The sequence below is a fragment of the Astatotilapia calliptera genome, chromosome 20, assembly GCF_900246225.1.
Source record: "Astatotilapia calliptera chromosome 20, fAstCal1.2, whole genome shotgun sequence".
Lineage (NCBI taxonomy): Eukaryota > Metazoa > Chordata > Actinopteri > Cichliformes > Cichlidae > Astatotilapia > Astatotilapia calliptera.
Window position 1 is genome coordinate 1,308,266 of NC_039321.1, and position 20,857 is coordinate 1,329,122.

The following is a 20,857-nucleotide window of genomic DNA, read 5'->3' on the forward strand; positions in this document are numbered from 1 at the left end:
GACTTCTTAGATGCAGAGATGGACATACCAACCTTAGCTCTTGTTGTTCCAGACACTCATCCAAACAGTCAGACCCCAGTGTTGGTGGGAACAAACACGCTTGATGTCCTTTATGAAAAATTTTTGGACCTTAAGACTTCTGACTACTTACCTAGTCCTTGCGGGTTTAGAGCCCTGTTGAAAACTCTAGAACTAAGACATACACAGAACAAAGATGGGAGCATTGGGTTAGTTACCCTGTCAGGCAAGGCTACAGTTGTAGTTCCAGCAGGCCAAACAGTAGTTTTAGAGGGATCTGCTAACGTTCATTGTACTGCAGCAGACACGTGTGCCATAGTTGAACACCCCTCTCAGTCTTCCTTGCCTGGTGGCCTTTGTGTTAAAACTTGCTTGATAACACTTCCTTCCCGAGCTCCACACAAAGTGCCTGTTATGATTACAAATGAAACAGAACAAGATGTTACTATCCCGTCTACTTGTGTCATTGCAGAGCTGGGAGCTTTCCATTGTATCATGTCCCAGCATAATGTCACCAGTGTTAATGAGTCAGCCACAAGTAAGACACCGCTGAATTTCAATTTTGGTGACTCTCCGATTCCACATGAATGGAAAGAGAGGATAACCAAGCAACTCAATGACATTCCGGAAGTATTCGCTTTTCATGATCTTGACTTTGGGTGTACGAACAAGGTGAAACATTCCATCAAGCTTAATGATCCGACTCCCTTCAAGCACCGTGCACGCCCTATACACCCTCAAGATCTTGAGGCTGTCCGGAAACACCTGCAGGAGCTGCTTGCTGCAGGTGTGATAAGAGAGTCTCAATCACCTTTCTCGTCTCCCATTGTTGTGGTGAGAAAGCGGAACAATGATGTGCGTCTATGTATAGACTTTCGCAAGCTGAACTTGCAAACAATAAAAGACTCTTACGCACTTCCAAATCTGGAAGAGACATTCTCTGCCCTTTCAGGATCCAGGTGGTTCACGGTCCTCGATCTGAAATCTGGGTATTACCAGATAGAAGTTGAGGAGGCAGACAAAGAAAAGACCGCGTTTGTGACACCGCTTGGGTTCTGGGAGTTTAACCGCATGCCGCAGGGCATAACCAACGCCCCAAGCACCTTCCAGCGGCTGATGGAGCGCTGTGTTGGTGATATGAACTTACATGAAGTGCTCGTCTTTTTAGATGATCTCATCATCTTCTCAGATAGTTTGGAAGAACACGAACGCCGACTTATGCGGGTACTCCATCGCCTTAAAGAGTATGGCCTGAAGTTATCGCTGGAAAAATGTAAATTTTTCCAAACCACAGTTCGGTATCTTGGGCATGTAATCTCTGAAAGCGGAGTTGAGACGGATCCCGAAAAGATTCAGGCCCTAAAGACCTGGCCACGGCCCAAGAATCTCAAAGAACTAAGATCTTTCCTGGGGTTCTCGGGGTACTACAGACGTTTTGTAAAAGGGTACTCGTCCATAGTACGCCCACTCAATGACCTCACTCGTGGTTACCCACCACTACGTAAGAAATCAAAGTCCAAAGAACCCAACCAGACCTACTTTGATCCCAAACTGCCATTTGAGGACCGATGGACCGCAGAGTGTCAAAAAGCTTTTGACTCCATCATTGAAAAGCTAACGTCAGCCCCCGTCTTAGGCTTTGCAGACTCGAAGCTGCCTTATGTGCTCCATACCGATGCCAGTACTACTGGCTTAGGTGCAGCACTCTACCAGGAGCAGGAGGGTCAGCTCAGAGCCATAGCTTTTGCCAGTCGTGGGTTATCAAGAAGTGAAGCACGATATCCAGCCCACAAGTTGGAATTTTTAGCACTCAAATGGGCAGTGACTGAAAAGTTTCACGATTATTTGTATGGTGGTCAGTTCACTGTGGTTACAGATAGTAACCCACTCACATACATATTGACCTCTGCTAAGTTAGATGCCACTGGCTATAGGTGGCTTGCCACTTTATCTAACTACAACTTTAAGTTACAGTATAGAGCGGGCAAGCACAACCTAGACGCAGATGGGTTGTCTAGACGTCCTCATGGAGAACTCGTAAATGATGTCCAGTCCAGGAAAGAGCAGGAGCGTGTAAGCCAATTTGTAGAGCGTCACCTAGCTGACACTGACACCACTGACACCATAAAGCTTGTAGATAGTGATGTTGTCCAAGCAATCTGTCAAAATCACCTTGTAAAAGTCAGTGATGATTGTCAGGATAGTGGTGTTACACTTGTAGAATCGCTTACCCTCTCAGCTGACGCGATTCCAGACATCTATGTTTCAGAAGAACATCATGGCTTACCAACCATCCCTGCCTTGTCCCAATCAGAAATTAAGGATAAGCAGAGAGCAGACTCGACAATCAGCCAAGTTATCAAACAAATCGAACATGGTCAGACACCTCCACCGACTGTTAGAAAAGAACTCCCAGATCTCCCTCTTTTGCTTAGGGAACTCAATCGGTTGGAAATGCACAATGAGGTGTTATACAGAAAAAGACAAGATGGAGACCAGGTGACCCACCAGCTTGTTCTTCCTGAGGAGCTCAGAGCTTCAGTGCTCCAAAGTTTGCATGATGACATGGGCCACTTAGGTATCGACAGAACCCTTGATCTGGTCAGAACCCGATTCTATTGGCCACGCATGGCGACACAGGTTGAGCAGAAAGTGAAAACATGTGATCGTTGTATACGGAGAAAGAGTCCCCCTGAAAAAGCAGCTAGACTGGTCAACATAACAACAACCAGACCTTTAGAACTCGTCTGTATGGATTTTCTCAGTCTAGAACCAGACAGTAGCAACACACGGGATATCCTTGTGATAACCGATCATTTCACTAAGTTTGCCCTCGCGTTGCCCACCTCTAATCAAAAGTCACGAACGGTCGCCAGGTGCCTGTGGGACCAGTTCATTGTCCACTACGGCATACCTGAGCGCCTGCACAGCGATCAGGGTCCTGATTTCGAGGCAAAACTGATAAAAGATCTGTGTGAGATCTCTGGGATAAAGAAAATAAGAACTACCCCATACCACCCACGTGGTAACCCTACTGAACGATTTAATAGAACACTACTTAGTATGTTAGGAACACTGGAATCCAAACAAAAGTCTCACTGGAAAGACTATGTTATGCCATTAGTACATGCGTACAATTGCACCCGTAGTGATGCAACAGGGTTTACACCCTACGAGTTGATGTTTGGCAGAAAACCCAGATTAGCTGTTGATCTTGCATATGGACTTCCTCTCAGCAAAGATCAAAAAGTGACACATTCGCAATATGCTGAAAGTCTCAAGAAACGGCTAGAGGAAAGCTATAGGTTAGCTTCTCAAACCGCACAAAAAGTGGCAGACAAGAATAAGGCCAGATTTGATCGCAAAATAACTGTTTCAGAACTTGAACCTGGGGACCGGGTTTTAGTTAGAAACGTGCGGCTGCGTGGCAAGCATAAACTTGCTGATAAATGGGAGGCAGACATCCATGTGGTAGTCAAACGTGCAGGCGACCTACCCGTTTATACTGTTAAACCCGAGTCCAAGCAAGGTCCCTCCCGAACTTTACACAGAGACCTGTTGCTTCCCTGCAGTTTCCTCCCGGTTGCCACCGCAGACACATCTGAGCCACAGCAGGTTCACCGTCCTAAAACGCGTCAAACTGTTGTCACAGAAAGCAATGAGGATGAAGAATCAATGGAACTTGACAATGAACTTTTCATTCAATGGGTTGATGATTCCCCATGTGAAGAAATAACCAGATTTACTACTGTACATGAATATCCGAAACCTTCTCATGAACCAGACATTACAAACTTACCTGATTGTGACCTTTCTGAAATTGCTAGCAACAAGGAGCTGAATATGGATAAAGATGCAAGCAAAGACGAACTTACCAATCATGTGCTTGTTGAAAACTTACCAGATGGAGATGAGATTGGAATTGACGATCCTGTGGACAATGGAACGGGAACCGTATTGGATGAATCACCTGAGGATTTGGTTAAAGAACCAGGAAACCAGCCTGTTAACTCACCTGATGAGATGGACAGTTGTGATCCCATTACAACTCAACCAGTAAGACAGTCAACAAGAATCAGACATCCACCTAAAAGACTTGATTATCCTGATTTAGGAAACCCTCTAGTTACTGTTGTGAAATCACTTTTCCAGGGTTTGAGCATAGCCTTTTCTGAGTCCCTAAACAGTACAGAGGGACAGTACTGGCTACACATGCAACGAGACGTGCATGACATTTAGCTGGGGAGAGTGTAACCCAGTAGAGAAAACTACCTTTTGTTATTTTTTTCTTGTTTTCGTTTTGATTGTATAAATGTATTTTCATTATTTTATTTTGAAAAGAAACATTTATTTTGAAAAAAGGAAGTGTGATCCTCTAGCAAACTTTATTTTCTGTTGCTGGATCACAAGGGATAAATGCCTTTTTCATTGGTTGAAGGTGGTTTTAGCCCCGTCTTCCGAAACACCAGACCATCATTTCACATGAGCTAGATCTTTTCGCACGTGGAAATAGATGAGACAGGTCACGGATAGCTCGTGCGGAATTTTCTAACATTTTGGTGAGTTTAGCCCATGGGTTTGAAAAGTTAATAATGTGTTAGTCTGTTGCTAAAAGTTGTTTCTTCTGTTCATACCGATTCGCGAGTGGTAATTTGCTGTTTAAAAACGGTTGAAATGCTGTTGTGGTAGGATTTGTTTAGCATACTTGAAGGATGATTGGAAAAATGTATTATCTTGCTGGTTATACCTATTAATCATAATTTCATGGTTAAAAAGAGAACAAGAAATTCATTTGTTGTTTACATGGTTAAAATAATTTCATGTATAACGAGAGATATATTCAAAGCATGCATGTAATGTATTACTGTGGTAATGTGAAAGAAATGTGAAAAGAGATAAAGAACTAAAGCTATAGCTGTGATACAAGAGAAGAAACGGAGCTGGCTGTGTACAATAATGTTAATATTGTTGTGCAGGCTAGGTTTTTTCCCCTTGTCCGTGTGGAAGGAACTAAGATTTTGGATTCCAATGGATTCTCTCCGGATGGAGATGGCGAGCCTGAGCCCAGACTGAACTTTGCAGAGGAACTTACTCTTCTTCCTCGACGGAGACTCCCAAGTGGTAACACACAAACCACAAACGAAAGAGAACAAGAACTAGACTAAGAATTTTTGACTTGACAAATGACCAAAGACAAAAAGACAATTGAATATTGAGCTCAAACGACTATTTCTGGGGTTATTTTTGTTTTGCCGGCTTCTTCCTCTTATTGTTATGGTTATTATCACTACTACTGTCAATGTGGAATTTGTGTCTTGTTTATTTCATTTTTGTGCAAAATAATAACTGTTGCTGCTCAAATTCCTGTCTCCAGCCATTTCATTCTGCATTCGCCTCGCTTTCTATTGTAGCCCTGCCGAACCTAGCAACTGGTCCGTAGTTTGGCTGTCCTAAACTATTTAAAATGAGTCAGTGGTTACAGTATGCTTTAGCAAAAAGGAAAGTTTGAAGCCTAATCTTGAAAGTAGAGATAGTGTCTGTCTCCTGAATCCAAACTGGAAGCTGGTTCCACAGAAGAGGGGCCTGAAAACTGAAGGCTCTGCCTCCCATTCTACTTTTAAATACTCTAGGAACAACAAGTAGGCCTGCAGAGCGAGAGCGAAGTGCTCTAATAGGGTGATATGGTACTACAAGGTCATTGAGATAAGATGGGGCCTGATTATTTAAGAGCTTGTATGTGAGGAGCAGGATTTTGAATTCAATTCTGGATTTAACAGGAAGCCAATGAAGGGAAGCCAAAACAGGAGAAATCTGCTCTCTCTTTCTAGTCCCTGTCAGGACTCTTGCTGCAGCATTTTGGATTAGCTGAAGGCTTTTCAGGGAGTTTTTAGGACTTCCTGATACTAATGAATTACAGTCGTCCAGCCTGGAAGTAATAAATGCATGAACTAGTTTTTCAGCGTCACTCTGAGACAGGATATTTCTAACTTTAGAGATGTTGCACAAATGGAAGAAAGCAGTCTTACATATTTGTTTAATATGTGCGTTGAAGCACATGTCCTGGTCAAACATGACTCCAAGGTTCCTCACAGCGTTACTGGAGGCCAAGGTAATGCCATCCAGAGGAAGAATCTGGTTAGATACCATATTTCTAAGATTTTCAGGGCCGAGTACAATAACCTCAGTTTGATCTGAATTAAGAAGCAGAAAGTTAGCGGCCATCCAGGTCTTTATGTCTTTAAGACATTCCTGCAGTTTAACTCATTGGTGTGTGTTATCTGGCTTCATGGACAGATAGAGCTGGGTGTCATCTGCATAGCAGTGTAAATGTATGCTATGTCTTCTAATGATACTGCCTAAGGGAAGCATGTATAATGTAAACAGAATTGGTCCTAGCACTGAACCCTGTGGAACTCCATAACTAACCTCAGTGTGTGAAGAGGACTCTCCATTTACATGCACAAACTGGAGTCTATTAGATAGATATGATACAAACCACTGCAGTGCAGTACCTGTAATACCTACAGCATGTTCTAATCGCTCTAATAGGATATTATGGTCGACAGTATCGAACGCTGCACTGAGGTCTAGCAGGACAAGCACAGAGATGAGTCCACTGTCAGAGGCCATAAGAAGATCATTTGTAACCTTCACTAAAGCTGTTTCTGTGCTGTGATGAGCTCTGAAACCTGACTGAAACTCTTCAAATAAACCTCTGCAGATGATCTGTTAGCTGTTTGACAACTACTCTTTCAAGGATGTTTGATATGAAAGGAAGGTTGGAGATTGGCCTGTAATTAGCTAAGACTGCTGGGTCTAGAGATGCTTTTTGAGTAAAGGTTTAACTACAGCCAGCTTGAAGGCCTGTGGTACATAGCTGATTATTAGAGATAGGTTGATCATATTTAAGATCGAAGAATTAATTAATGGCAGGACTTCTTTGAGCAGTTTTGTAGGAATGGGGTCTAAAAGACACGTTGATGGTTTGGAGGAAGTAATTATTGAAGTTAACTCAGAAAGATCAATTGGAGAAAAAGAGTCTAACTTAACATCAATGGTACTAAGAGTAGCTGTAGATAATATTACATCTGTGGGATGATTACTGGTAATTTTTTCTCTAATGATAAAAATTTTATTTGTGAAGAAGTTCATGAAGTCATTACTAGTTAACGTTAAAGGGATGGTTGGTCAGGAAGTCCAGAAATGGCATCTTACTAATTTAGAAGATCATCATTTAGCTGGAAAAATAATCACTCCAAGTGACTCTATTAAAAAAGGCTCTCAGTAAAGCTAGAACATTTCACTATTCATCACTGATTTTTAAGAAAATAAGAACAAACTTGAGTTGGGATGGGTCCCGGTATCGGTTCTGACATAAACGGTAGTAACCAGACCGAAAAGCAGCGCACATTTCGGTGCTTTTTTCCCCCCTGAGATGTCAGACACTTTAGATTCTAGCCAATCATTTTACCTTTGCGAGCGTAGTAGGCGGGCCCAGGTACGAACGTTCTTTTAGAGCAGAGCTACAGATTAAAAACGCCCAAGGCGAAGCGGTCAAAGTCCTGCTGTACTTCACAGCAAAAGATGCAAACTCAGCAGCAACAAGTGCTTTAAGCTGATACTGTGATACTGTCAAAGGAGGTAACACCTCGAATCTGATGAAACACCTGGCGACGCATAGCGGTTTTTTTAAAAGCCGAGAAATGAACCGTATTTGATAGCTTGCTGCGAGACCTCACACCGAGCACATCTACTGCAGGTGTGGTGCCTGTTATCGGACCTGGAGTTAGCAACATCCCCCAAGAACCCGAAGAGGAGAGTCCTGGCCCCTAGCCCTGCCAGTGTAGCAGAAATGATGAGGATGATGATGCAGCAGCAGCCGTTCTTCTCTGCGTGAGTAGCTTAATGTTGTTGGTGTGTAATTTACGTTGAGTAGGCTAACCACGTTATTACATTAATGCATGTAAGGTGAACTAGCAAACATCATCATAGCTACATGCGGCTGTCCTCTTGTTTGATGGCAGATACTCCCTTCACCCTGGCCAAAAAGGCTAAAATGACCAAAGAAAAAGTGGGAAACAGCTGAACATGAGAGGTTTAGGACAAAGTTTGTGTTCTCCATTCTTTAAGCACCAGCACCGTTTCAAAAGTACCAGTTTGGCACTGGTATCGGATAAAACCTAAACGATACCCATCCCTAAACTTGAGTCTGTAGCCAGGATGACAAACAGAGCTCCAAACATTCCTTTAATCTCAGCTATTAACGAATTCATGAATTTCTTCACAAATAAAATCTTAACTATTAGAGTGAAAAAATACTGATACCAATACTGATGACCATGAACTTTTACTACAGAGATCAGAGCATGCAGTAGGTATTAAAGTTTCTGCACCGCAGTGACTTCAGTGATGTCTGTCTAACAGACTCCAATTTGCCTTCTTCACATTCTCAGGTTAATAATGGAGTTCCTCAGGGTTCCACGCTGGGACCAGTTCTGTTTATATTTTAAATGCTTCTTCAAGGTATCGTTACAAGGCATCGCATACTTCTTGGGTATGCAGATCAACCTAGCTCTTTGTAGCCAATTAAATTGCAGGAATGTCTTTAAGACAACACTGAGTCAGGAGTCAGAACAGACTCTACCTGCTGAGGAGACTGAGATCTTTTGGAGTGCAGGGGGAACTCCTGAAGACCTTTTTAGACTCTCTGGTGCTGTCGGCCATCTTCTATGTTGTTGTTTGTGGGAACAGCAGCTTATCTACAGCTGAGAGGAAGCGGGTGGATAAGCTCTGTCCCAGGATGTTCCTCGACCCAGTTCAGGTAGTAGGAGACAGAAGAACTCTTAGACTATGTCTCCCTCTCCATGCACGAAGCAGATTAACTGAAAAGCCTTCAGTTAATCCAAAATGCTGTATTTCTCCTGTATTGGCTTCCCTTCATTGGCTCCCTGTTAAATCCAGAATTGAATGTAAAATCCTGCTCCTCACATACAAGGTCTTAAATAATCAGGCCCCATCTTATCTTAATGACCTTGTAGTACCATATCACCCTATTAGAGCACTTCGCTCTCGCTCTGCAGGCCTACTTGTTGTTCCTGGAGTGTTTGGTCCCAACTATGTGCTTTAGCAAAAAGGAAAGTTAAAAGTAGAGATAGTGTACAATGGTGCAGCTGCCATACAATGGCATGTTGTGTTGTTCAGGAACTTTCAACAGTTCTTCACACAGTCACAGTCAATGGAAACCTCTCTTTAAACACTTACAATATAATACTGTTGACTCAGCATCACAAACACTGTCTCGTTTGTGGTCTCTGACCAGAGAGACATGTGGAGATGTTCCATGTAAATATGAAAATTTTCCATACAAATATATTCCTGCTGTGTTCCTGCTGCACCCTGTTTTACATGTTGTTTATTCACATCCTGGTTTTTTCTTTTTCTCATACTTTTTCCATTCCAAACATCCAACATCCTGCACGTGAGAAGGAGGATACTCTGCTTTTCCATTGGCTGTGCTTTGCATGTACATCACAGGTGTTACTGAAACAGAGTGAATCCAGCAGCTCTGTGTTTGATCCTCCATCAGCTCTTCACTGTAATCCAGATCTCCTAACATGATGCTCTGCTCCGGACTCAGCAGCACACTGTGTGAGTACAACACACTGATCATCCTTTATTTATACATGAAATCAGCTGCACATGTTCAGTCTAATCCTTTTCTAGCTTTCCACTGTGCTGTACTGTGACATGCTTTTCTTTCTGCTTTATTGGATCAGTTCATCTAACATCCTAAATACATGTTTGCATCACCTCAGCAGGACAGTTAGGCTTCACAGAGTCCTGAGAGCAATTCATGGCTGATCATTTACTTTGAAGAGTTGAAGTCAAACTGTCAACACAAATAAGTTTATTGACAAAAGTTGGAAAGATGAAGAGAATAAATGTGTCATTGAAATCTGCTGTTTAGAAAGAGTTTCCAAAGAATCCAGGTGTGAATGAAAGCAGCAGCTTTCTCCTGTTTGCTTTTCATTTCTGTTTCATGTTTTGAGGTGAATTCAACTTGATATCAAACACACAGTCTGACACTGAGCTTTCTTTCTGTCTCTTTCAGTGCTGGCAGCAACCTGTTCACTCATCACTTCAGGTAAATGCTGTTTTACTGCTTCTTATATTCTGGTCACAAAGAGCCTTTCTGTGAACTTTCTCATTATTAGAGCTCACCTCTTCTTCTTCTGTCTGTAACTACTAAATATTGTATTTGTGTGATCTAAAATCTAAACTCTATCCTTCACACACACCTTTTTAAAATCTTATTTCTGTTTCCAGTGAAAATGAAATGAAACCTGTCTGGTGGCTGCTGGGCGGGTGGGGGTGGGGGGGGGGGGGGGGGGGGTTCTGGATGTTGTGGGGCTCCTTGTTGACATGTGGGAGGAAATCAGGGATAGAGGCTTTGGATTGCAACCTGGGGGGGGGGGGGGGGTGGGTTCTGGATGTTGTGGGGCTCCTTGTTGACATGTGAGGAAATCAGGGATAGAGGCTTTGGATTGCAATCCTTTAAATCAATCTTGATTTAAAGCAGACCTTCTCAAAGTGTGGGGTCCGCCCCCTAGGGGGGCGCAGAGCCATTGCAGGGGGGTATGAAAAGGGGGGGGGGGGACGGGGACGGGGACAAAACCACTGCTAGCACGGGGCGGCCACAGAAACGCAAAGCAGGAGATGAAGCGTCGCTGAATAAGTTTCCAAACCAACTTCATTCTGAGCCAAAGACGAGAAAATATGGTGAAGCAAATCTGCCCTTTGGCTTCACCTGCACAGGTGCTGAGGTCGGTCTCCCTGCAGAACTGGTTTCCCTGCGTCGGGAGCAGCGCTGGGCTGTTCAAATCACGGACAAACAGGATCCCACATTCTTGATCTTTAGTTCAAACACTTGTTGTAATGACTAACTGCTCCTGACATGTTGGAGATGTTTGCTCTTTATACAGTAAAGTTACAGCAGGATACAAATAACATCAGGCTGATCCTGCCACGATTTGTTCCCCGGTTCAAATCACTGACTAACAGGATCCCACAGCTGTTTATGTTTTTGAACACATTTTGCTCAGAGAGACATTTTTTGACAAATGTATTGATGCAATGTTGAATATAGATATATAATAACATGATAGATATTATGTCTCTGCACTCTTTACAAAATGTGATCTTTGTTGTCCACCCTGGAGCTAAATCAGCCAGCAGCTTCAGCAGACAGAGGTTACTGTAAGCTTCGCTGACACTAACCGTGTTTCACATCCATCAGGGAAAACTAAAGTAAGATGAGGGACCAGCTGTAGCTTCACCTTCAGCAAGAAAATGATCAACACATTCCCCATTAATTTATCAGAAATGTACAATTTATTTTTATTTCAGGCTTTATCAGAGCTCAAGTTTCCGTTCCTCCTCCTGTGACCCCCATATCCACAGGGAGAGTGGTCACCTCTAACGGCCTCAGTGTTCCTCGCCTGAGCTGTGGTAAGATGGAAAATAGTGTCCAAGAATTCACTGCAGATCAAATTCAGACTCTCAGGCTAAATTCAACAAACTTAACAAGTATTGGATGAACTGTTTATAGTTTACAGCCTTTTTATGCACAGCTGCTTCTTTTCAGTTTAAATTGTATTTTCCTGATCAACAAACCAACAGTGCATTTATTCTTTAAAAAAGCTCTGAGGATGTTGGACTGTGTATAAAAGTTCAGAAACATTTGATGTAGATTAGAAACAAAAACACTGACTTAAAGTTTCCTCCTTGATCAGAGTTAATGTAATATCCACTGTGGTGGTGTACAGAGGTACAATCCTCATTATTTATGGATCTGCAGCATCTGAGTCTGAAACTGAAGCCTGAAACCTGGATTATTGCATGTTGTGTTGAGTTGTTCCTTTTCTCTCATACTGTGTCTGTATAACAGTGGGTGGAATGATCATTGTGAGGTCAGCTGAGTACAGATGTGGAGGTGAAGTAATCTGCTCTCACGGTGACGCTGTGAACAACGTGAGGAACAGGTGAGCACTGTGGGATGGTAGAAGTGAGCCTTTGATTCAAAAGAAGAAACAAACTAAAACCTGTTGAACAGCTTTACTCAAACTAACAGGAAGTAAATGATTACCTGAAAGTAACTTGTTTCATATCTTTGAGCTGAAAACCAGCTGTTTCTGTCTCCCTGCAGCTGTGATGGAAAAACCGAGTGTGACATAAAGTCAAACATTACTTATGATCCTGGAGTCTGCAAATACCTGGAGACCACCTACGACTGCTTCCCACGTAACGACTCTGTTAAACCTGTGATTAGAAATGACTGATGAACCCAATCTGTACATGAATGATTACAGTTTCTATGGGATCTGTGTCTGTTTCAGGCCAAAGTGTAATATGTCAAAACTTCCAGTCAAACCTTCAGTGTGGTGAGAACACAGCTTCTATGTCTTTGTACGTTTAATGCAGTTAAAAATATCACCATGGTTACAGTTTGACTCTATGAACTCTTCCTCAGATGAAGGACAGGTTATAGTCGTCTCCTGGGCGAATTATGGTCGCCGTGACACGACCACGTGCTCTGATGGATATGCTAATCACGTCAACAACGTTAACTGCGCCTGGTCAGAAAGCATGAACTATGTAACTACCAGGTACAGATGCTGACTCTGATTCTTCAGCTCTCCATCTTCTCTCAGATGATGCAGTGAATTTTTGCTGATTCACCTTTGACCTGCATTCACAGGTGCAATGGGACAAACAGCTGTACTGTTGATGCAAAGATCTCAGACGACCCGTGTGTAAACATTTATAAGTACCTGGAGGTGTTTTACACTTGTCAGGGTAAGTAACTCAAATAATAAACTTCTAAAGATAATCTTTTAGGGTCGGTACATTCAGACTTGTTTTTGAAGTGAATGAAAATGAAAATTCTTCATCATTTTTAAAAGATGAACCTTTCTGTGCTGAAAAGAATCATCAGAAAATCATCAGTCACGAAGATTTCGTCAGTTTGTTTTAGATCCTGAGTGAACACCTCGTGATTTTATCATCAAATAAATACAAATATTATAAAATAATGATAAAATAAAAATAAAACCAGTCAAAGTGACATTTAAAATTAAAATCAGCTGACATTTAAAAACAGAATTCAAAAAGTGTTTACAAAGTCATTTGAACGAACAAAAGGTACTTTTGCATAAGTCGAACAGAAAATCAAGCAGGACAGAAAACATTATAATGTGGAGACAGAAAGAAAAAGATTAGATGAAAAACAAAAAATGACAATAACAAAGACGAAGAAAACATCAAAAAGTTGATTCTGTTCATCTGGACGAGCTTGTACTCGCCACAATATTACTCATCGAGTGAATAACTCAATTATAAAAAAGTCCTGACACGTTTTGTGCCTCATTGCTTCGTTTAACGCTCAGCTCTGTCATCACGATAGAAATGCAACTGTTTCTCCCAGATTTGCCACTAAAAACAGGCCCGCAGCAGAAACCTCACTGGGAGCAGCGTTTGAATAAAACGTATGACGACATTATGTCAGGGCTCTGTGTGCGGGCAGGCGGAGAGGAGGATCCAAGCGCAGGACTCGAACACAGAATTGTGAATCAGAACCTCAGCTTTATTGCTGACATGAAAACCAAACGTGAAGTGACTACTGAAACCGGAGACCAGGAACACACAGGCATAACCTGAAGGTACGACGCGACACCGAGCATGGGAAAACACAGGGCTTAAATACACAGGGTAGTAATGAGGGAATGGGCCACAGAAGGGGGACACAGCTGGGGGAGATCAGGGCTAACGAGACGGGGGAAACAAAGCTGCACACACTAACATAAGACAGACTTTCACAATAAAACAGGAAACATGAATCACAACTCAGAGACACGGACTCAACACAGAGAGACAGAAAATGACACATGGAACTGAACTATACATGAAACCACAATTCCTAAAAAAATGGATAACAGAAACATGAAACTCTAATAATAATAATAATCATCACAACCACAAGAGAACAAGAAAACAATCCATGATGCAAAATTACACCAAAACATAATAAACTCAAAATACTGGGTCCAACGGACCCAGAACCGTGACAGTACCCCCCCCCCTCCAAGGGCTGGCTCCCGACAGCCCAAACAAAAAAAGCACAAAGCACCAGGCCAGGATAGAGGGACAGAGACCAAACAAAAAACAAGGAGCACCAGAGTCCAAAAACGCAGGAAAGCACATCAAAAACAAAAACCAGAGCTCAACAAGAGTCCACAAAAAGTTCAGGGGGCCGACCGTGCACACGGCAACGGCGGCGACGGGCAAACAGTTCGGGAGGCCGACCGTGCACATGGCAACGGAGGCAAAACCAATCAGGAGGCCGACCACTTTGAAGGTAGTGGCGGCCACTGAGCAGGTCCGGAGGTCGGCCGCGATGCCAGCGGCGGCGACGAACGCTTTCCGGAGGCCGTCCCCGAAGGCCATGATGCCAACTTAGAGGCCCGGAAAACGGCCGGCAGAGGCGAGGCGGAACGGGTCGAGCTGGCTCTGACGGCAGTGTGGTAACCGCAGGACCAGACGAGGCCGGACCAGGCGAGGCCGGACCAGGCGTGGATGAAGACACGGAGGCCGGACCTGACGGCAGCGGGACGGCTGCAGGCAGTGATGCGAATGGTGATGATGTAGAAGTCGCGGGGGATGACTCAGCAGACGACAGCTGAACAGACTTCCCCGGACCATCAGCAGATGTGAGGATGTGCTGGCTGGGTCCTCCAGGACCCTCAGTTAACGAGGCGTGGTGCTGGATGGGCTCCTCGGACCCTCCAGCTGACGACACTTGAGGCTGGACGGGCTCCTCGGGCCCATGACCAGCAGCTTTACAGCTGTGGCTCCAGCAAACATCAGCTGATACTAGAAATTAATATTAAATAAACTCTAACAACAGCTGATCAAGCTTAAACGTGCTGCTGTTGTTTAGCGCGACATCCGCTGGTTTCCTCTTTCTGGCGCAAAGTGGGCGATAAACAAACAAGAGAGAAAAGCCGATCAGCTGATCATTGATCAGTTTCATGACTGAAGTAGCAACAGGAGAGAGAGGGAGAATGAGAGGAGAAGCTGTGCAGTGTAACAGAATAACTCCAGCTTTGTGTCTTTTTCCATTCGAGCTGAAGTCCGGGACAAACTGTTCCTTTTCACCTCAATACGAAACATGTAATATTTCCTCTGAATGCGAGACGATTGGCAACTCTACTAACTAACCTTATGAACAAAATAAAGTTCACTATCAGTAACATCATAGCACCCACCCAGCTGTATAGAAACCCCGTCATGCTAGCTAGTACGAGTTATTGTAACTGACTGTAAAAAGTCAGCACAGCTAAAATAAACTCCACCTAAACTTGGTTTATATCTGACCCAGATAGACTGCAGGTCATAACTTCTTACCTGAAGTTCAGTTCACCTGACACTCGGACCGGCGGCCTCCTCGGGTCTCTCCTCCTCCTGCCTCACCTTCCCTCATCCACCTGGTGGAAGCTCTGCCACAGCCACCACCAAACAACTGAGTTATTTTTACAAATCTGCCAATCCACCAGCTTTCATTGTTTATACTGTTACAACAACAAAAAAAAAGAAAAAAAACCCCATCGGCCCATAAAAACGAAAAATCACCATCGGGCATACCGGATGGCCAGCCCAGCTCTGATTGTAGGGTAGCAAACATCGTCGGAAAACACGTTTTCAACACTGCAGGTTACCTGGTGTAATGCTTTACTGAAACATGGTCTGACTCCTATCTAACTATATAAAGAGTAACTGAAGGTTAAGCCAGGCGCTCACACCTCCGCTCTGCTGCGTCTCAGCCACCATCTCTCTGGCAGAAAGGGCGCTAGAGCAGAGCAGGGGAGAGGCGAGCTGGAACAAACTATTTCTTTTGGGGGGGGGGATTTATACGTTTGTCTTTAGAATATTACGTCTCAACCAAGTACTGTATGGTTTTTCTATTTTTAGTAGTGTGTCACACAAACAGCAAATATTGTCAAAAAAAGTAAGACATCTTTGGGGTGCTTTGATTCCTTTGGGCTATATATGAGCTAAAAACGCCCGTGTTTAAAACTAAATATGTTCCCTAAAACGGTGACAGAGCTACAGACCCATGACAGCCTTACCCAGTCAGCCAGTAGCTATGACCAGCACTACTTGTGCAGTTAATAAGAGGACAGGTAATGTTTGTCGCATTGTTACGCACAGCACGCTCATTTGTTTCAATTCGTCAGTTGCCACAAGACAACTGACCAACGTGTACATAATAAGCTAATACTCCTGGGTGCTATAGAGTACAGTGTACGCTGTTCACCATACTTCATGGTTTTGGAAGTCACACAACTGTCACACAGGAGAGGAAAATTACTCACAGTCTGAAAAACAAGCACAAATTCACGGAGCTGAGAGAATCGCTAACGTGTCTCGCACAACCGTCCAGCGACCAGAAGCACAGCGTCCCGGCCTTAAATGGTGGGAAGATAATGGCAGCTTAATTGCGAACAGGTGTGTGGGCCAAGGGTGGGAGCCCACAGTGAGCTCCGCCCAGGCAGAGCGGTGAGGAGAGAGTGAGAGAGAAACAATACACATGTAGCCTTGCGGGGCCGGCTGGGTAGACACGGGGACGTGACATGTTCACTCCGTCAGCTGTTGAACACCTGCTGCTGATTTAAGAAACACGCCCATGTTAACTGGTGACAGTCACAGTTTAACGTTTTCAGCTGTGTGCGCCCTGTAAAGTAACACCATCAGGATGTTCTACATTTAATGACGCACATCGATGGATTGGTGCAGGCGTATCTCAATAAGTTCTGCTCAAATAACTGGATTATGGATTCCTCATAACCAGGTGTGTTATGAGGAATGTTGTCACAGTTTATTTATAATGTGTTGTTATAAGCTGATTAAAAAACAGAGCCATCCAGTTACTATGTTACAGCGCCACTGTCAGGGTTCCTGGGCCGCTGACCCAGCGTTTTCAGTTTGGTCTTCTGTCAGTGTTTAGTTTTCATGTTGGTTTCCTGTTTTATTGTGTTAGCCTTTTGTCTGTGTGTACTTTGTTCATTTCTACTTCCCAGTTTCTCATTAGTTAGTTCAGCTGTGTTCTTACCAGTTTCTAATCATCCTCATCATCCAGTCGGTTTCCCTGAGTTCCTGGTATTGTTCTCACCTATTCTGCGTGTGGGCTTCTGTGCTGGCTCTTTAACTGGCCAGCATGTCGTGGAGTGGGTGGGAGGTGTCGTCCAACATCGTCCTTCTCTTGGACAACATCCACGTCTCAGACACCACCTTAAGGGAGTCCGACTCCATCCCCACAACATTACTGGCCTTGCAGATCAGTTTATTTAGTCTGTTAGCATCTGTGAACCTCAACCTGTTGTCCCAGCATGCAAGAGCATAGAGGACAGGACTGGCCACAACAGACTGATAGAAAATCCTGAGCACTGTCCAAAACACGCTAAAAGACGCAGAAAATACAGATATCTCTGGCCTTACTGTAGAGTACCCAGTCTAGTTTATTTAATGTGTACTCTGAGGTATTTATAGTCCTTCACCGTGTCCACGTTGACCCCCTGGTTTGAAACACAGGTCGCAGCTTTCCTGGTCCTCCTAAAGTCCACAATCAGGGCTTTTGTCACACTGAGCTGCAGATGATTCTGCTCGCACCATGTGACAGAGGAGTCGACCACAGCCTGGTACTCCATCTCATCACTCTCACTGATGCATCCAACCGCTGCAGAGTCATCAGCAACCTTCTGAAGATGGAGGTCTCTGTGCAGTGGCTGAAGTCTGTGGCGTAGAAAGTGAAGAGGGGAGAGCATGGTCCCTTGTGTTGCCTCTGTGTTCCTGATCACATTGTCAGACACAAAGTGTTGAAGACGCACATATTGTGGTCTTCCTGTCAGGTAATCAACAATCCAGGACACCGCAGAGGCATCTACCTGCATCACTATCAGTTTATCACCCAGGAGGGTCGGCCTGATGGTGTTGAATGCACTGGATAGTCAAAAAACACGACCCTCCCAGTGCTCACCGGTTGGTCCAGGTGGGCGTAGACACGACTGAGCGTGTTTGGTACAGGAAAGAGGGATGACGTCTTCCACAGCACTGGTGCACAGGCCTCGAGGACACCGGGACTCGCCCTGTCTGGTCTTTCAGGCTTTTTTAGTGGAGTCGTTCATTTGTCTCTGAACCTGGTCCTAGGTAAAAGTTACAGGTGGAGCAGGAGTGTCAGGACTTTCACAGTATGCTCAGGTGCAATGAGGAGAAAGAGGGAGAGAGAGTGGTGTGGCTTTGGACTGTAGGCTGACTACAGTTAAGTCAGTCGGGGGGTGAGCGTTAGCTGCAGTGTCAAATCTGTAGAAGAACAAATTCAACCTGTTGGCCCTCAGCTCTGCTTTTGAATGGCGTGAGTCCAGTGACGCTTTTCAGGACTTTTCAAGCTCCTTAGACTACCGTGACCTGGGTGACTGAGAACCTACAAAGACATATCTTCATGCCACTCCAGAGCTTTCTCATGTTGTTCTGCTGGAGTTCCCACTCCAGCTTTCTCCTGCAACTGTCCATAGCCTCTCTGATCGTGCCCTTCAATAAAAACGAAACCCTTTCCACCTCCTCTCTGTGGCCCTCTTTTTATCGTTGAGGAGAGCTGTGATGTTCTTTCACCCACGGCTTGTTATCCGAATAACAATGTATAGTCCGAGCTGAGATAATGGAGTCTGAGCAGATGGTTATGTAATCACTGATACACTCAGTGTCCTGTGGGGCTCACAACGTATCTGCCTGTTGCCTCATAACAAGTTCTCTCTCAGCTGGTAAAACAGACGACATACTGTGTGAAAGTTGGAAGTATAGCATTCAAAGTGATGTAGTGGAAGTCATCCAAGGTGGCTATGAAGGCATAGAGTGCTGAGTCTGTAACCAGGTATCGCAGAAGGAATAATGTCAAATGAACCTCATCAGCTTAAATTCAAATAGACTCAGTAGTGGAACACGGCTAGGTATTTTCTTTGTCTTTTGAGGAATTATTAATCTGATTATCGACCTTCTACCTTTACAATTATTTTGCAGCTCCTTCCTGCCCTGCTGGTTGGACTTGGTTTGGAGATCGCTGTTTCCTCTTTGATAGCAGTCAGAAGAACTGGACTGATGCTGAGGTACATCAGAAATAACAGCAGCTGTATGTGTACATGTTATATGTGGGACATATAAAAAGCTTCCTGCTGTGAGAATCATTCAGTGAAAGAAGACTTGCTTTATATTCATATTCACACACAGTTGGAAGTGCATGAGTAAATACACAGGACTTCTGTTCTTAGCTGATTATTGCTGCGGCGTCACAGCCCTGCACTAACAGCTTCATGCTGATACATGCAGTGCAGTAATGTTCATGCAGTGATGTTCAGAATTCAGAGCAAACATTCCCTCCTCGTGTCTCTTCTATTCATCAGCTCTCTCTTTGCTGCCTTCATCAAACTCACTTTATCTTTGATTTTAAATGCATTCTCACACTTTTCATCTTCTGTGCACCTCATCTTCCTCCTCAGAGTTCCTGTCAGACACTCGGTGGAAATCTGGCCTCATTCCACAGCACAGCTGAGTACACCTTCATCAGAAAGCTCATTTACACAGCAGCAGGGTCGTATACACGAGCTTGGGTTGGAGGCAACGACAGAGAGACTGTAAGTGTTTCACAGATAAAGAGGATGAGCTGCAGCTGTTTCTGATATTTCATATGTTTCTCTTCATATTCATCAGTTTGATTCAAAGGTCAACATGTGACAGACTGATTAATCAGGACTTTGTTCCTGGAGACAGATGTTGCTGTTGACTTGACTTTTCTTTTCATTTTTTACCTGCACAAACAAAATGAACCTTCGTTGTGTTCGAGTGGTGTAAGAGGTCTCATGTCTGCACTCTCAGCATAGATGCATCAAAGTACATCAGAACAAACTGAACTTTATTCTTCCAGGAAACTGTGTGGAAGTGGAGTGATGGTTCCCAGTTTGACTTCAAAAACTGGGGTAATGGACAACCTGACAACTCTGGAGGAGGAGAAGATTGTATGGAGATAAACTTTGGAGGTACAAACTGAAAGTGGGCCTATTGATGAAATGTGTTTGGTTTTTATATTGACTGAAGTCATGTGATCTTAGGTCTTTATAAGAACTGTGTTTGTTCTTTTTACATTAGAGAAGAAGAAAACATTTACTGCACAGACCTCTGATTTTATTTCTTTGTTTTGATTCTTTACAGGACGAGATTATGTCAATGATGTGGGATGTCGAGGGAACAGCTCTTCTGTTTGTGTCAGAGGTCCATAACTGTTGCTTCATGTTCTGACACATCTGACATGATGATGTCACAGCCTCACTGCTGATGTCACTTCCAGCAGGATGTCAAGCCTCGATGACATCACTGCTGGAGGGTATTGATCAATATGATTTCCTATCACAATAAACATGAATAAATAGATATCCTGAGCAGCAATCAGTCTCACCTGTTTTCCTAATTTCATTCTCACTTTGTGTAATATACTGAAAATAATTTAGTAAAGCCACACACACAGGTTTGTGTAAGTGACACAATATAGAATATAATTTAGAAAATTCAAACAGTCTAGCTGGTTTCACTTCCTAGCTGTAAAAGCACGCTTCTGCAAAAGCATGCAGTTTCCTGTCAGCACTTTTTTGGCACAGAGTGTACTCAGAGTTAGGCCTTTCTCATATGAAGCAATATAATCAGCATATAAACATTTAAGATAATAAATTTAAACCTCAAC

General features: G+C 43.7%; 1 protein-coding gene across 1 annotated transcript; it reads left to right on the forward strand.

Moving 5' to 3' along the window:
• The first annotated feature begins 4,369 nt into the window (after nt 1-4,369).
• Nucleotides 4,370-20,565, forward strand: LOC113013813 (L-rhamnose-binding lectin SML-like). The gene is made up of 14 exons (XM_026154994.1): nt 4,370-4,577; nt 4,995-5,139; nt 9,505-9,666; nt 10,130-10,162; nt 11,425-11,526; nt 11,966-12,059; nt 12,224-12,318; nt 12,414-12,458; nt 12,548-12,683; nt 12,776-12,873; nt 19,147-19,232; nt 19,623-19,757; nt 20,048-20,159; nt 20,335-20,565. The coding sequence occupies exons 3-14, from the start codon at nt 9,633-9,635 to the stop codon at nt 20,397-20,399; spliced, it is 1,035 nt and encodes a 344-aa protein (XP_026010779.1). The 5' UTR covers nt 4,370-4,577; nt 4,995-5,139; nt 9,505-9,632; the 3' UTR covers nt 20,400-20,565.
• The last annotated feature ends 292 nt before the right edge of the window (nt 20,566-20,857 follow it).

Coding starts and splice junctions, on each gene's coding strand:
- LOC113013813 (XM_026154994.1), top strand. CDS start 9,633: ATGATGCTCTGCTCCGGACTCAGCAGCACACTGT. Junction 10,163..11,424: donor CTGTTCACTCATCACTTCAG/GTAAATGCTGTT, acceptor TTTTTATTTCAG/GCTTTATCAGAGCTCAAGTT. Junction 11,527..11,965: donor TGTTCCTCGCCTGAGCTGTG/GTAAGATGGAAA, acceptor TCTGTATAACAG/TGGGTGGAATGATCATTGTG.